The sequence below is a fragment of the Saccopteryx leptura genome, chromosome 1 (genome assembly GCF_036850995.1).
Source record: "Saccopteryx leptura isolate mSacLep1 chromosome 1, mSacLep1_pri_phased_curated, whole genome shotgun sequence".
Classification (NCBI taxonomy): Eukaryota; Metazoa; Chordata; class Mammalia; order Chiroptera; family Emballonuridae; genus Saccopteryx; species Saccopteryx leptura.
Window position 1 is genome coordinate 57,862,736 of NC_089503.1, and position 12,622 is coordinate 57,875,357.

General features: G+C 55.1%; 1 protein-coding gene across 7 annotated transcripts in view; it reads right to left on the bottom strand.

Moving 5' to 3' along the window:
- Window positions 1-1,625: 1,625 nt before the first annotated feature.
- ARAP1 (ArfGAP with RhoGAP domain, ankyrin repeat and PH domain 1) overlaps window positions 1,626-12,622 on the bottom strand; it is a 73,325-nt gene continuing 62,328 nt past the window's right edge. For 5 of the 7 annotated variants that reach the window (XM_066367791.1, XM_066367810.1, XM_066367781.1 and 2 more), the window contains 12 exons: window positions 12,094-12,241; window positions 11,922-12,008; window positions 11,771-11,839; window positions 11,355-11,472; window positions 9,922-10,035; window positions 9,564-9,709; window positions 9,003-9,035; window positions 5,431-5,513; window positions 3,912-3,962; window positions 3,678-3,741; window positions 2,453-2,602; window positions 1,626-2,206 (listed from right to left, as the gene is read on the bottom strand). In XM_066367791.1, coding sequence (XP_066223888.1) covers window positions 2,189-2,206; window positions 2,453-2,602; window positions 3,678-3,741; window positions 3,912-3,962; window positions 5,431-5,513; window positions 9,003-9,035; window positions 9,564-9,709; window positions 9,922-10,035; window positions 11,355-11,472; window positions 11,771-11,839; window positions 11,922-12,008; window positions 12,094-12,241 — 1,081 coding nt within the window. In that variant the 3' untranslated portion in view covers window positions 1,626-2,188. The remainder of the gene's footprint in view (window positions 2,207-2,452; window positions 2,603-3,677; window positions 3,742-3,911; window positions 3,963-5,430; window positions 5,514-9,002; window positions 9,036-9,563; window positions 9,710-9,921; window positions 10,036-11,354; window positions 11,473-11,770; window positions 11,840-11,921; window positions 12,009-12,093; window positions 12,242-12,622) is intronic. The other 2 variants (XM_066367825.1, XM_066367819.1) reach the window with 1 other exon arrangement.

Below are 12,622 nucleotides of genomic sequence, written 5' to 3' on the forward strand. Positions count from 1 at the left end.
TCAAGGTACATACCAGTGCTTCCTATTTCTTCCCCTGGCTATCTCTACCTTCTCTAAAATCAATAAAAACATTTAAAAAAGAAACAGCCAGCCCCCATCCCCACTCAAACTGACAGTTCAGATCCCTTCCCCAGAGAACAGGCGGGACACTCAGGAGAGCACAGCTGGAATAAGAGGGCAGGAGGGAGACTGCCCCAAAGCGGGGCATTGGAAACGGACCTCTGCCCAGATTCAGGAGAGCTTTCTGACCTTGGAAGTCGCCTCCCTTCTTTGGGCCTTATTTTCTTCCTCTGCCAGGAGCAGATAGTGCAAGGTTCTGCCCCACAGTGGGCGCTTGGTAAAGAGCTATTCCGTCCTCCTGGCTTCTAGATCCCAGGAGCCCGACGCACTTCCTTGCACTGTGCTGCCTCCCAGAATACCACCCGCCTTGGGGTCAAAGACACTCCTAAAGAGCAAGACCTCAGCCAGGATGGCCACTCTGGAGCCTTCCAGAAACTGTTCTGAAACCCAACGTTGAGCTGTGGTTGCCCCCTGGTGGCCCAAATGCAGTCACTGCAGCCAGTCCCTCAGGCAGGGCAGTGACATTGGCAACTTAGCAGAGGCAGACTCCACAGTCTGACCCAACCTCTCTCTAAGCCTCAGTCCAAGGTTAGATCCAGGGAAGAATTCCAGCCCCGGAGCACCTGGACAAGGGTGTGTCCTGGCTGTAGGTGGAATGATCAGCCTGGCCTGGAGAAGCCCATCTAGGGCAGGACAAGAGTTGGAGACTCAAGGCTCTTAGTCCCAGCCTGTGAAACTGGCCAGGGAACCTGTTCCAGGTTCCTGGCATCCACTTCCCTTTCTCAAGGAACAAGGAACCTTGCATTCAGGGTCTCAAGATCCCCACCCACACCCAGGCCTCCCCACTAAACTGAATCACGAGTCAGAACTCATGTGACCCATCTTCCATCTCTTGGCCTAACCTCACTGGCTGAGATTAAGGCTGGGAGGTCAGCTAGTCTGCCTCACTGGGCCCCTGGAGAGAGGCTGGTAATGAGACTAGGCAGAGGCCAGAATGTGGTGTCTGGCACCTTCCCAGGGAGTCCCATTCCATCTCTGAATAGTTCATTATCTCCTCCCCTTGCCAGAGCCTGGTCTTCTTGGAGGAATCGACAAGGCAGTATCCAGTGAGGGCAGCTTCCTGGTGCACGGCCGGGCCCACCTCCGGAGGGATATGCACAGGGAACAAGAGTAACCCGAGGCCCTTCTTCCTAATTGAACAGAGAGGTCTTGTGACCCTGTGACCTTGAGTCTCAGGAGCTGGTGAGGGGCTGTCCTGAGTCACTGACATGCCACACCCAGGCTCCTGCTCAGGAATAGGGGCTTAGTCCAGATGGGGGTCTGTCTTGTCCAGGATCAGGACCAGCATTCCCCACTCTGGCTGCACAGGAGTCCGTGGAGATGGCGTGGAGCCAGGCCGTGGCCCTGCCTGGGGCAGAGGATAGTGGCTGAACAGCTCAGGGCCTAGGCAGAAGAGAGCCAAGGTCCTGGGCACTAGCACTCACCTCTGGATGGCCTCATCTCCTGTCTCCTCCTATACCGAACCACCAGAACCCCAACCAATCACAAGCCTCAGCACCACAGAATAAAATATACAGATACATTTATATTATCAAAAGGTCCCCAAAGTGGGGAAGGGGCACCAGGCAACCTGGGCTCTCCCAGTCAGCCCAGACCAGAAGGAGGGCTGAAGCCCCCCAAGTCTACCTGTTGGCCCTGTAGAAACTTACCCAACAGCTCCCTCCCCACCCAGCTGAGTGTTCTTTTAGAGAATCCACTTTTTGCTGTTCTGGAGTTTGTGGCAAGAGGGTGGGCTCCCTTCCAGCGGGGCTCCACTGAGCCTCAGAACTCCTGACTGATGCCCATCTCACCAACCTCTCAAACTCAGGGTACATGACGCTAGGAGGGGCAGACCAGGCCAGGAGGGCTGAGCACCTGTACAGAGCAGGTAAGGGGTTCCTCCTCAGGCAGACCCTGCTGCCCCCATGCCCCAACCAGGCCCATGCTGCAGTCTGGATGTGGAATGTGGGGGTGTGGCTTCCTCATGCTTCCTCTTGCTGGCTCACAGCAGGCACACAGGGCATGAGGGTGTCTGAACAGGAAGGCTTCCAGGCAGCAGAATCCCAGAGCCAGGGGCTGGTTCCTGCACTCACACGTTTCTGAGGAGCTGTGGGAAGACACGGAAGCCCAGATTCCATAAGCACATGTGAAGGCTCACAGGGGCCAGGGGACTGTGGCCAAGTGGAGAGGGTGCGCCCATGAACCATGTCAACCCAAGGGGCCTGTCAGGACTCCTAGTGAGGACAGAGAACAGGATCCAAGTGGGAAGGGAAAGCAAAGAGGTGAGGCAGGTGGGAGTTGGGCTCCAGCCCAAACCCCAGCCCCCTGCCCAGAGGGATGGAGTGCCACTCACAGAAAGGGGGTCAGCAGCAAAGGCAGCCACACTCCGGCGCATTTCGTTCTCAGTGCCACGCAGGGGGATCAGCGACACGCTGCCCAGCCGGACCTCAGGCACTGCCCGGGACACACGTGAGGGCTCTGAAGGCCACACCAGGCCATCATGCTGGGGGGCAGGGGAGGAGAGAGGCGCTGGGATCTGGGCTCAGCTTTGGCCCAAACACTTAGCTTCAGATCCACCCACCCTTCCCAGAAATGACTCCAGCTATGATGAGGTGACACCCTCCGCTTTGATCCCAGCCGATAAGAGAAGCAGCTGTTAGGAGAACATGACTATTCCTGGACAACTTAGCCAATTATGTTACCCAACAATTCTCATCTCTCAGTTCATAAACTGCTCCAGGAACGCAGCACCAAGAAAGCAGTCTGCCTCTTTTCACCAGGAACCAAGAAAATACAGCATGTGCCCTGCTTCCCTTTAGGCCCGGATTACTAAAAGACCCTCAGCCCAGTCCCTGGTACAGTTTTGTCTCCCTTCTCCCTAACCAATCTGAGCTCTCAGTTTTAAGCCTAAGCCCTCTGGCCCTGCTCAGTCCCCGGCCTCTGTTCCCGCCTGACCCACTGCAGCAGCTACCTCCCGCCTCCTCAGCTATCGCTTGGCCCTGTAGTCCATCCCCCTGGATGCCAAATGCAGAACGAGCCCTCTTAAACTCAAATCTACACACCACTCCTTCTTGCTTAACACTCTCCCTTACAGCTGTCGACTAGCTCAAGGCCAGCTTCCTTGGCATGGCTTTGAGGGGTCTGCGAGATTCTGCTCCTGACTCCCTATCCAGTGCCAGCTTCTGGCCCTCCTGCTTCTCCCTTCACACCCCACTGGAAACCTGTATTCTCCTGCTATGCCTTTGTGCAAACTGTTTCCTCTGCTTAGAAGCCACTCCTATCCCCTACCTTTGCTTGAAAGTTCCCTCATCCCCAAAGACTCAGCTCCCATGACATCCTCTCCCCGCTGCCCTCCCCACACACCTAACCAGGGACAGGGCTCTGCACCCTGTCTCTAGCATGGGCCAGAGTAGGCTCTGGGAAGGGTTTATTGAGTAGAGGAAAAAACAAAATAAATTAAAAGCAACTCAAAATTTCCTTGAAGCAACTGGTGGCCTGAATAATGAAGCAGCAAACGTCCCATGCACCACAATGAACGCCCCCTCAGGACCCCAACCCCCACACTCTGCACCTGGTACCTGCACAAAAAGAAAGGTGGCGAACCACTCCCGGAGCTCCATCTGCGTCTCACAGCAGAGGTACCTGCAGAGGGGAGCACAGGTCTGGAAGCGGCCAAAGGCCCGGCTAAGCAGGGAATACCCTGCCCATCTCCTCAACCCAGGGTCAAGGCAGGACACAGATCTGGACAGTGAGGGGGATCTACTCAAGGGGGATGGGCTACCATCTCTCCTCAGCCTGGGGCCCTCGCTCACCACTGCTGCTTCTCGTGTTTCTCTGTCTCGTGCACCACAGTGAAGCCCCAGCTGCAGAGGAAGAGTGAGTGGGGTTACTTGACAGCCCCCAGAGGCCTCACAGCCCAGGTTTCCAGGACAGAGCCTAGAAACATGGACCAGAGCTGGGGGCAGGGTTCAGTGCCTTCTTGCAAACGTAGCATATCCTGGCTACTGCCTCTCCTCTCACAGCCCCTACATTCCCATGCTCTTGGCTACCCTACACCAACACCACCCTACCCAGGCCAGCCCTAGTCCCTCAGATAAAACCAGGCACAGCTAGCAGATGAGTGGAGGAAGTCAGAACACCAAGCCTGGTGGCTCCGTAAATTAATAGCAATAATAATGGCTATGTATTACTTCTCAACTTTTATTATTATTATTATTATTATTATTATTCTGAAGTTGGAAACGGGGAGGCAGTCAGACAGACTCTCACATGCGCCCGACTGGGATCCACCCAGCATGCCCACCAAGGGGCGATGCTCTGCCCATCTGGGGTGTCACTCTGTTGCAACCAGAGCCATTCTAGCACCTGAGGCAGAGGCCATGGAGCTATCCTCATTGCCTGGGCCAACTTTGCTCCAATGGAGCCTCGGCTGCGGGAGGGAGACAGAGAGGAAGGGAGAGGGGGCGGGGTGGAGAAGCAGATGGGCGCTTCTCCTGTGTGCCCTGGCCGGGAATCAAACCCAGGACTCCTGCACGCCAGGCCAACGCTCTACCATTGAGCCAACCGGCCAAGGCCTACTTCTCAACTTTTTAAAACATATAACCACCCTTTGAAACACTGTACCATTATGTTCCCTATTCTACAGATGTGGAAGATGATGTACAGCAAGATCCCAGAGATAGACAATAGCAGGTTTCAATCTAGGCCAGTGGTTCTTTTTTTTTTTTTTACAGAGACAGAGAGAGAGTCAGAGAGAGGGATAGACAGGGACAGATAGACAGGAATGAAGAGAGATGAGAAGCATCAATCATCAGTTTTTCGTTGCGACACCTTAGTAGTTCATTGATTGCTTTCTCATATGTGCCTTGACCGTGGGCCTTCAGCAGACCGAGTAACCCCTTGCTCGAGCCAGCGACCTTGGGTCCAAGCTGGTGAGCTTTGCTCAAACCAGATGAACCCGCGCTCAAGCTGGCAACCTCATGGTCTCGAACCTGGGTCCTTCTGCATCACTGTCCGACATTCTATCCACTGCACCACTGCCTGGTCAGGCGCCAGTGGTTCTTAAACATGACCAAGCACCAGAGTTCCCTGAATGGCTTATTACAGCTGGCACCACCCCCAAGACCCACACATCAGCAGGTCTGGGTGGCACCCCACAAGTAGAGTTTCTAATGTGTTTGTGAGTGATGCTGATGCTGGTCTGGGAGACCACACCTTCAAAACCACTGATCTAACCCGTCAAGGTCAAAGTCCCCAGATGTATCTTCCCCCCTATCTGTCCTGAGCTACTACAGGCCCCAGCTGCAGAACTATTTCTCTGGTCCAGCTCACCAGGTGGGTGGCCGGAGTTTCTTCTTCACTCCCAAGTAGACTTTAAGGCTCTTCACGGGCCACTCCTTCTCAGGTCGGTGACTCTGGGAGTGGGGGAGGGTGAGGGCACTTCAGTCAGTCAGGGTGGGCGATGGGGTACTTCTCCCAACTAGGTGCCTCCCTCCTCCCTCACCCAGCCCCCTTTGCATCCCAGCATCAGGAAGCTCTCCTGAGAAAGCCCTCCCTGTTCACAATCCAGCCCAACGAAGCCCCCAGGCCTCTCTCCCTGCAGCAGCATCAGACAGTCAACCCTCAGTCCCCGAGGTAGCCGTTCCAGTGGGAGAAGACTGCATATCACCCTCTGGCACCAAAATGAATGAGCAGGTGTGATCATGGAGCTCTGGCTGGATGCTTGTGTCTGTTTGTCTCAGGTTTTAATCCCTCACCCCGCCTGACCCATGGAGGCTCCAGGGTTGACTGTGTGAACAGAAGGCTGTGGGGCCAGCAGTTACTAGCTCTTTGGTCCCACGAGGGGAAGGCTAATGACTCAAGCTGAAGCAGAATAGCTGTTTGATAGACCAAAGGAGGAACTTCCCAATGGTCTAGGTCAGGAAGCGAGAGACCAATGTACTGAAGAGGGGCACCAGATCATGGACATGCTCGCCTCTGGCCCCCACCTCTGCATATGGGTCTGAGCTTAGAAGGAACAGGCTGGCTCAGAGGCAGGGGGATGTGAGCAATGACTCCCCAAGGAAGAAGTTGGTTGGAGGTCAAGCTAATAAGCCTTCCTCCTGCTCTGGGACCTACTTGCTTGAAGCCCCGCCTCCACCAGGCACTCCTGGAGCCAGCAGTGGCACCAGGGTGAATGGCAGGCGTGGGGGACTCACTTACAACCAAAACTGGGGTCAAAGATTGAGCCACCTCCAGCAAGTCCCACTATTGCTCCTAGGCACCCCCAAGCATGGCTCCTCAGCAAGAACAAAAAGAAAACTAGGGCATGGCCAAGGGAGGTGGAGAATTTCAAGAATTGGTGGACTCCCTGTGAGGTCACAAAAGGATGCATTGCCTAGGGATTAGTGGAGACTTCAGTGCTGTCATAAGAGGTGGCTTACAAGAGGCCTACTAGGGATCCTTGACCCTGCTTTCACCCCAATCTTCCCTAATGACCAAGACCCTGATGGAGAAGCCCTATGTCTCCTACAGACAGCACCTGATCTGACAATGGTCATGTGCCCCAGAGGGCCTGGGACAAACTGGGCTTTGGCACAGGATGATCCGAGTTGTAGGCAGGGGGGAAACTGGGCAGTGGGAAGGGAGATTAGGCTGCAGATACGGGAGAAACAAGGTGTGGGAAGAAGTCAACAAGGAAGAAACCTTATACGCATGCAGGGAAGCAAGGCTGAGAGCACTGGAAAAAATCAGATGCAGGTTGAAAGAAAGAAGGTAGCAGGAATGGAGAGACTGAGATGGGCTAGAAAAGGAATTGGGCTGCAGCCACAGGCTCTGGGCATAACAGAAGAAAGGATGTGGGAAACTGGGCAGGTGCCGAAGGTATCAGGCCTAAGGAACGGAAAGCAGGCTTCAGGCTGTGGGTATGAAGGGAAGTGAAGCAGAAGCAAGGAGTAAAATCAATCAAGAGTAAAAAGAAGAGGCCCGTGGGTGTGACAGGAATGGTGTTTCTAGTCAGGGTGTGGAAGGAATTGTGGGAATTTAGGAATTCAACCCAGGCTGCGTCTCCTTGGGAATCTGAAAAAACAATGCTCAGGCCTCTGCTCGAGTTCTAGTGTGCAGGGCGCATGCGTGGCCTGTGCCTAGCTAACACAGGAAGGTTGAACGGGGTTGGGTGGGGCAAAAGGAGCCTCAGTCAATGTAATCTTTGGTCCCCAAGGAGGTCATTTCTAATAGACTAGCTCATACTTCCAGCATCTCTGAGGTCTAAGGTCAGTAGCAGAGAAGGAAGTTCACGCCTTGATGCTCAAAGACTTCTGCTGGAACCAAAATCTTTCTAGAATGTGCCTTTCCCAATGCCTCATGGTCTTTACCAATGAGAGGAGCCCAGGGCGAGACAAGGGTTCACATACCCTGAATGCCAATGATTGTCCCAAATATTCTGTCCTGCTGCTCCATAAACCAGGAAACACCAAAATTACCAGCACATCGGTAGCCAAAACATAGCTTCCCGGGCTCCTGTCAGGCCACGGTGCTGGCTGCCACTGGGGGGGGGGCACCACTTACCACTGCACTATCAGCCCTTGCTGCAGAGTCTTGATTCCTGTACCTCAAGGAATCAAAAGCTCGAGCTTTGATTCTAACAAGTCTAGGTTTGAATCCCAGTCTACCACCTAGAGAGGACCTAGGCAAGTCCTTCAAAGCCTGCTTCCTCACCTGTGACATGGGGACCGTACCCCTCCCCGCAGGACAGTAGTGAGGTTACATGTCCCAGCATGTGAAGGGTGGTTCACCAAGCCTGGCTGGACAAACAGTATATGTTTCCTTTTTCTAGCTCTTCTGCCTTCTCCCCTCCATGGCAGCCGTTGCTTTTCCAAGTGTCTCCACTATCCTCCCTCCCCTGTCCACACTGATGGGCTTGGTCGGCTCCAAGGGGCTAGGGCCCCTATATGGAAGGGGCGGCAGGCCCAGAAGTAAAGATGCAATCACAGAAGGAGGCAAAGGATAGAAGAGGAGGCATTCCCCACAAGGGTCAGCAGGGGCCCAGGCTGCATTAATAGAAGTATAATGTGCAAAGAAAGGGAGTGAGGGTGCTGCTGTCTGCTGCGCTTCCTCCATGGCAAGCGGGCCTGTGCAGATGTTCTCGGGAGATAAAGGGGCAGGAAGGGTTGGAGACACTGGTGGGGGTGGCTGTGGGATCTCATTAGTCCTCTGGGCTTGGGAATACATGTCTGCTGTCTGTCTCTGCAGCGATTCTATGTCCTGTGGCCCCAAGGCACAGCTGGGACACACAGGGGTGTCCCAAAAGGCATATTCTCAGCTGAATCTGAGTGACGGTCTTCTCCCAGGCACAAGTAGCCCTCTAGGTCTAGGACAGCCCTGTGGGAGGAGTGGATGAGCTCTCCTCTCCCAGGGATATTCAAACAAGGGCTGGCAACTGGCCACAGAGGGAGACGGAGAACTCCTACCATAAGTCAGTAATGTGCCACAGGCCTCTGTAGCCCCACCCTGGCATTTTAGGATCAGGACACTAGCAAGGGCATTCTGATAGCCCTGGAACTCTCTCCAGGCTTAAAAAGAGAGTGGCTCCAGAGCTGACAGGAGATGAGAAGCAGTACTCTAATTCAAACCTAGGGGCCTCTGTTACTGGCTCCACAGCCGCCGCACTGAGTCCTTTGGAAAATTCAAGAGCATTACATTGATGGGGGACTCCTACCATGGGGAAAGGACTCTGGAATAGGTTTGGGGGTGAAGGGCAGGAGCCTAGGTCACAAGCCACAGGGTAGGGCTGGTGCCGATAGGCAAGGGGTTGGGAAACCATGCCTGGAGACACCCAGGAGCTCTGGCTGTGTCCCCATTCCCAGGAGGCTCACTTGGCCCCCAGGTGGTGTAAGGCAGCAGGCAGTTGGCCCACAGCTACTCACGGTCTCAGGGGCCCCGCTCCACGGCCTCTGGTTCTGTTTGATAGAGGATCAGGGTTATGGAAGAAGGAGGCCCAGGTCCAGAGCCAGGACAGTGTGCATTGTGATGTGTGGTGGGATGTGGCATGTATGTGCAGAAGATGTTGGAGAGAAGGTTGCCAGGATGGAGTCTGATCTGGGAAGATACCCAGCATATGGACAGAGTGGGTCGAGAGGAGACATGACCTGTGAAGCACCAAGACATACATGGGCCACAAGTTGGGCTGTCACCATGTAAGCATGTTCTATGCATGCCAGAACAAGGCACAGGCACAGGTGAGAAAGCACACACCTGATGTGATGGCATTAGGTACCAGGGCCTAGTGGAGCTACAGAACAGGGCACAGTAGCTATCCAGGGAACAGCAGGTGCATCTCTGAGAGTCTTTAACTCTCCCTACTGCTGTGCTGGCCCAAGAACCCTCAGTAGGGATGCTCCACACTGGCAAACCCAAGGGAGCATTCGCGCACGGGTGTCTGTGCACATTCTGCCCGTCACAAGGCATGACGCAGGGGGGCCACTTACCCGGATCTCCTTGTAGAGCCGCAGGCAGCTGCTGTTGAGGATGAAGTAGCGATCGTGGAAGCCCCCGGAGGGCAGGCCCAGGCCCAGGAGGCTGCGGTCCTCGCGGAACTTCATCATGCCGTGCTTTGTGTCACCCACATGGCTGGCTGGGGGGAGAACTGGAGTGGGCATGGACTGCACCAACCCCTTACCTATGAACTCAAGACACCCAGCGTAGGGTCCCAAGATAAAGGAAAGTGCCTGCCCGAGTGGCACCCACTGCCTGAGCTGCTCCTCCCTGGCACCACCAGCTCTGGATAGAGGGGCCCTCCAGCTGGCCTGGCCTTGCAGGTACCACCCACTCGGGCACACCACCTACCCAGGTACAGCAGCATGGCCTCCATGGACGGGTGCTTCTTCACCACCAGGTAGCTGTCTATGCCTAGCCCATGCAAGATGGGTAACACCTTCTCCGCAAAGTACAGGGGGCGCTCTGGAGAAAGGTTACATCCACTGTCACCAGGGCCACGTGGCCTGACAGCACTGAGGGCTGGCACATGGACACACATCACCTACATGTCTACCAGCACCATCCAGTCTCACCACCTGCTGGCATCACCACATACCACACCAGGACCACCTTTGCACATCCGAGCCTCAGGCATGACACATCCTGTTGAAACCAAAGCTGTTCCCACCCAACATACCCAAAACCAAGCTGGTGAGCTTTCCTGTTGTCCTCAGGAGGGAACACAGCCCCACCCACCAGGCCACCCCAGCCAAGAACCACCCCTCCACCCCCCTCCGCCTCCCTCCACAGACCAAATCTCTCTGTCTTTGTCCATCTCCACCGCCATCTCCCCGGCCATGTGACCACCTTCTCCTCAGACTAATACTGCGGCCTTAGTGGTACCCTTCGTGTGTTCTCATCCCCTCCCCAGCTCTCGCCACCCAGCAACAAGCAGCCATCCTTCCAAACTCCCAGTCATTAACCCTTCACTGGCCTTGCGTTGCTGTCAGGCCCTGAGTAGCCACCTCCCCTCTCTGTATCACAGCCCGCCAGGTGCCACAGCCCCCTCGCTGCCCTTATATCAAGCTCACTGAAAGGTGGTTGTCTCTGGCCATCACAGGGCCTTTGCCAGAGACAGAGTTCTTCTGTGCACAGCAGTTGGCACAGCTGTAGTTGTACATTTGCTGAAATGATCACAGGATTACTGTGTCTATTCCATACCAGACCAACCCCTAGGGGGGTAGGAACTGTGTGTTTGCCTTCCCAGCCCAGTGCCTGGCACTCCACAAATAACAGAACAAATTAAGAGACATCCTCACCTTCCACTGCCATCAAGACCATCCTTTACCCTAAAATGCCTTTAGCACCCCCCTTCATTACCATGGCCCTTTCACAACACCATCACAACCATCCTTACCCATACATACCAGCACCCCACCTACCCATCTTGCATGGTCATCACTACCCACTACCCCCTTCACCACCAACAGGTCACCTGCAATCCCAGTATCAAATTCAGCATCATTACCCTTGCAAGCAACACCATTCTCATTGACACCTGAAAAATCATCGTCATAGCGGACACCATCTGCTCCTGGCACTGTCCCTCCGTCAGCAGCACTACACTGTGACCTCAAGCCCACTAGCACAGTTACTACCAGCCCTGAGATCACAGTGCAACAGCAACATTTGTCACCCCAAACCCCCTTCACTACCACTGTCCTCACAATTCAGGGTAAGGCTGCAGCCCAAACAAGGCCAGGCTAGCACCATATCCTGCACCAAACCTGGTGGTTACCCACCTGTTTCTTCTCTCTCATTGACCTCAAAGCAGGTCCAGTAATCCTTCTCCCTGATGTTCACATGCCTGCGATCCAGGATCTCCAGGGTGAGCTCCTCAGCTGTCATGGATGCTGGAATCTGTGATGACCGAACAGAGGCGATCAACCTACACTATCCCCTGCCCTGCCACAGCCATGCCGTGTGATCCAGGGTGTGCGCACCCCTCTCAGGGCCCTCTGGAGTCCTCTGAATGGTCCTCACGAGGTGGGTGCTGAGGCAGGAAAGAGACTGGCCAAGCACCATCCAGATGCAGGTTCCAGACCAGGGCTCCCTTTGGGATGGAAGCCCTGACCCCCACCCCCTCCAGCCTTCTGAGCATGTGCCTGGGCCAGCCTGACTCTTCTGGACATTTAGCTTCTAGGTCCCCAGCACCTACCTTGATATGCTGCTCAGTCTCTGCTTTCTTTTCCTCCAAGTACACCGTGCAGATAAAGTCACCAGCGTGCTGTAAGGAGATAGGGCTGGAGGCCTGGCGAATGGGTACAGGTGGAAGGCCCGAGTCCCCCACCCCAGGCCCTGTCTTTCACCTGGGTCCCACTGGCACTGCCAGCCACACGCATCTTTACAATGGCAGTGATCTCCTCCCGCTGCTTCCTCAGCTCCTCCTCGTCCACCTGGGGAGGGGGGAGAGAGACAGATGGTCACTGCTGCTGGGGAGGCTCGGCCCTGCCCTTGATGGCCCACTGGCTAGGCACGCACACTAAACACCACCACATAGTGGCCGATGAGGTCTTCCACCACACGGCCAGCCTTGTAGTCCTGCCCATCTGTCTGGAAGAGCGTGGGCCCAAACACAATAGCCAGGTTGTGCGTGTTCATCTGGTTCGTGTCTGAGAAGCACTGGACGCTGGACAGGGAAGGATGAAGGCTTTCAGTGAGGAGTCTGGCTCAGAACTTCCCCACCTCATCTTCCCAATTCCTGACAGGTCCATGACTGCAGTGAGCCCAGGAAAGGCCCTGGTAAAAGCAGAGCACTAAAGGAAGGTGAGAATAGTCTTGCTGGCCATGTCTTGGGTCCTTGGGAAGAGTAGGACGGGGGAGCTGGCAGACTTGGCTAGGTGCCCTGGCCCTAGCTGAAACCTCCTCTCCTCTCCCACCTGCGGGAAGTGAGTTGGGAGACAAAGTGCCCAAGATTAGGGCACAGCCTAGGTCAACACTCAGTTCTCAGGCCTCCCTGGTTCCCAGGGTAGGGCAGTCAGCAGGGTTGGGAATAGAAGAATCTTCTCTA